Raw genomic sequence first — 343 nt, 5'->3', positions numbered from 1 at the left:
GCTGAAGGCGTTAGAAAAGGGTAAAGAAGTGAAAGAGGAAGAGAGCATCGAAAAAATTCATCAGTTTCTCTCTCGAGTCACTCCCATCCTGGATGCGATTTATGAGATGTACACGAAGATGAACGCGGAGCTGAGCTACAAAGCCTAAGGCTCGCGCGGGACTGGCGAGGCTTAAAATAAGGTGTGACGGGTGCTACCTGTGTCTTAATCCCTGAGGCTGTCAGGTGCCTTTGATTCTCCTCTGGATCTGCAGTGGATAACCTGTTTTCTAAAAAAAAAAAGAAAAAAAATAATTTTCTATTGAGAATACGGCAATAAAACAATTCTACCCCATAGGATTTCA

At 43.1% G+C, this 343-nt stretch overlaps 1 protein-coding gene across 1 annotated transcript in view; it reads left to right on the top strand.

Moving 5' to 3' along the window:
• Positions 1–148, top strand: part of GLTP (glycolipid transfer protein) — a gene marked incomplete at its 5' end in the record, with an annotated part of 1,308 nt that extends 1,160 nt beyond the window's left edge. Inside the window, 1 exon segment of the mRNA XM_010081824.1 lies at positions 1–148. This exon segment is cut by the window's left edge and continues 15 nt beyond it. Coding sequence (XP_010080126.1) covers positions 1–148 — 148 coding nt within the window.
• Between the last annotated feature and the right edge of the window lie 195 nt (positions 149–343).

This window comes from Pterocles gutturalis, unplaced genomic scaffold, assembly GCF_000699245.1.
Source record: "Pterocles gutturalis isolate BGI_N339 unplaced genomic scaffold, ASM69924v1 scaffold1574, whole genome shotgun sequence".
NCBI lineage: Eukaryota > Metazoa > Chordata > Aves > Pterocliformes > Pteroclidae > Pterocles > Pterocles gutturalis.
Note: the sequence above shows the minus strand (reverse complement) of the source record. Positions and strands in the feature narration are given on the sequence as shown.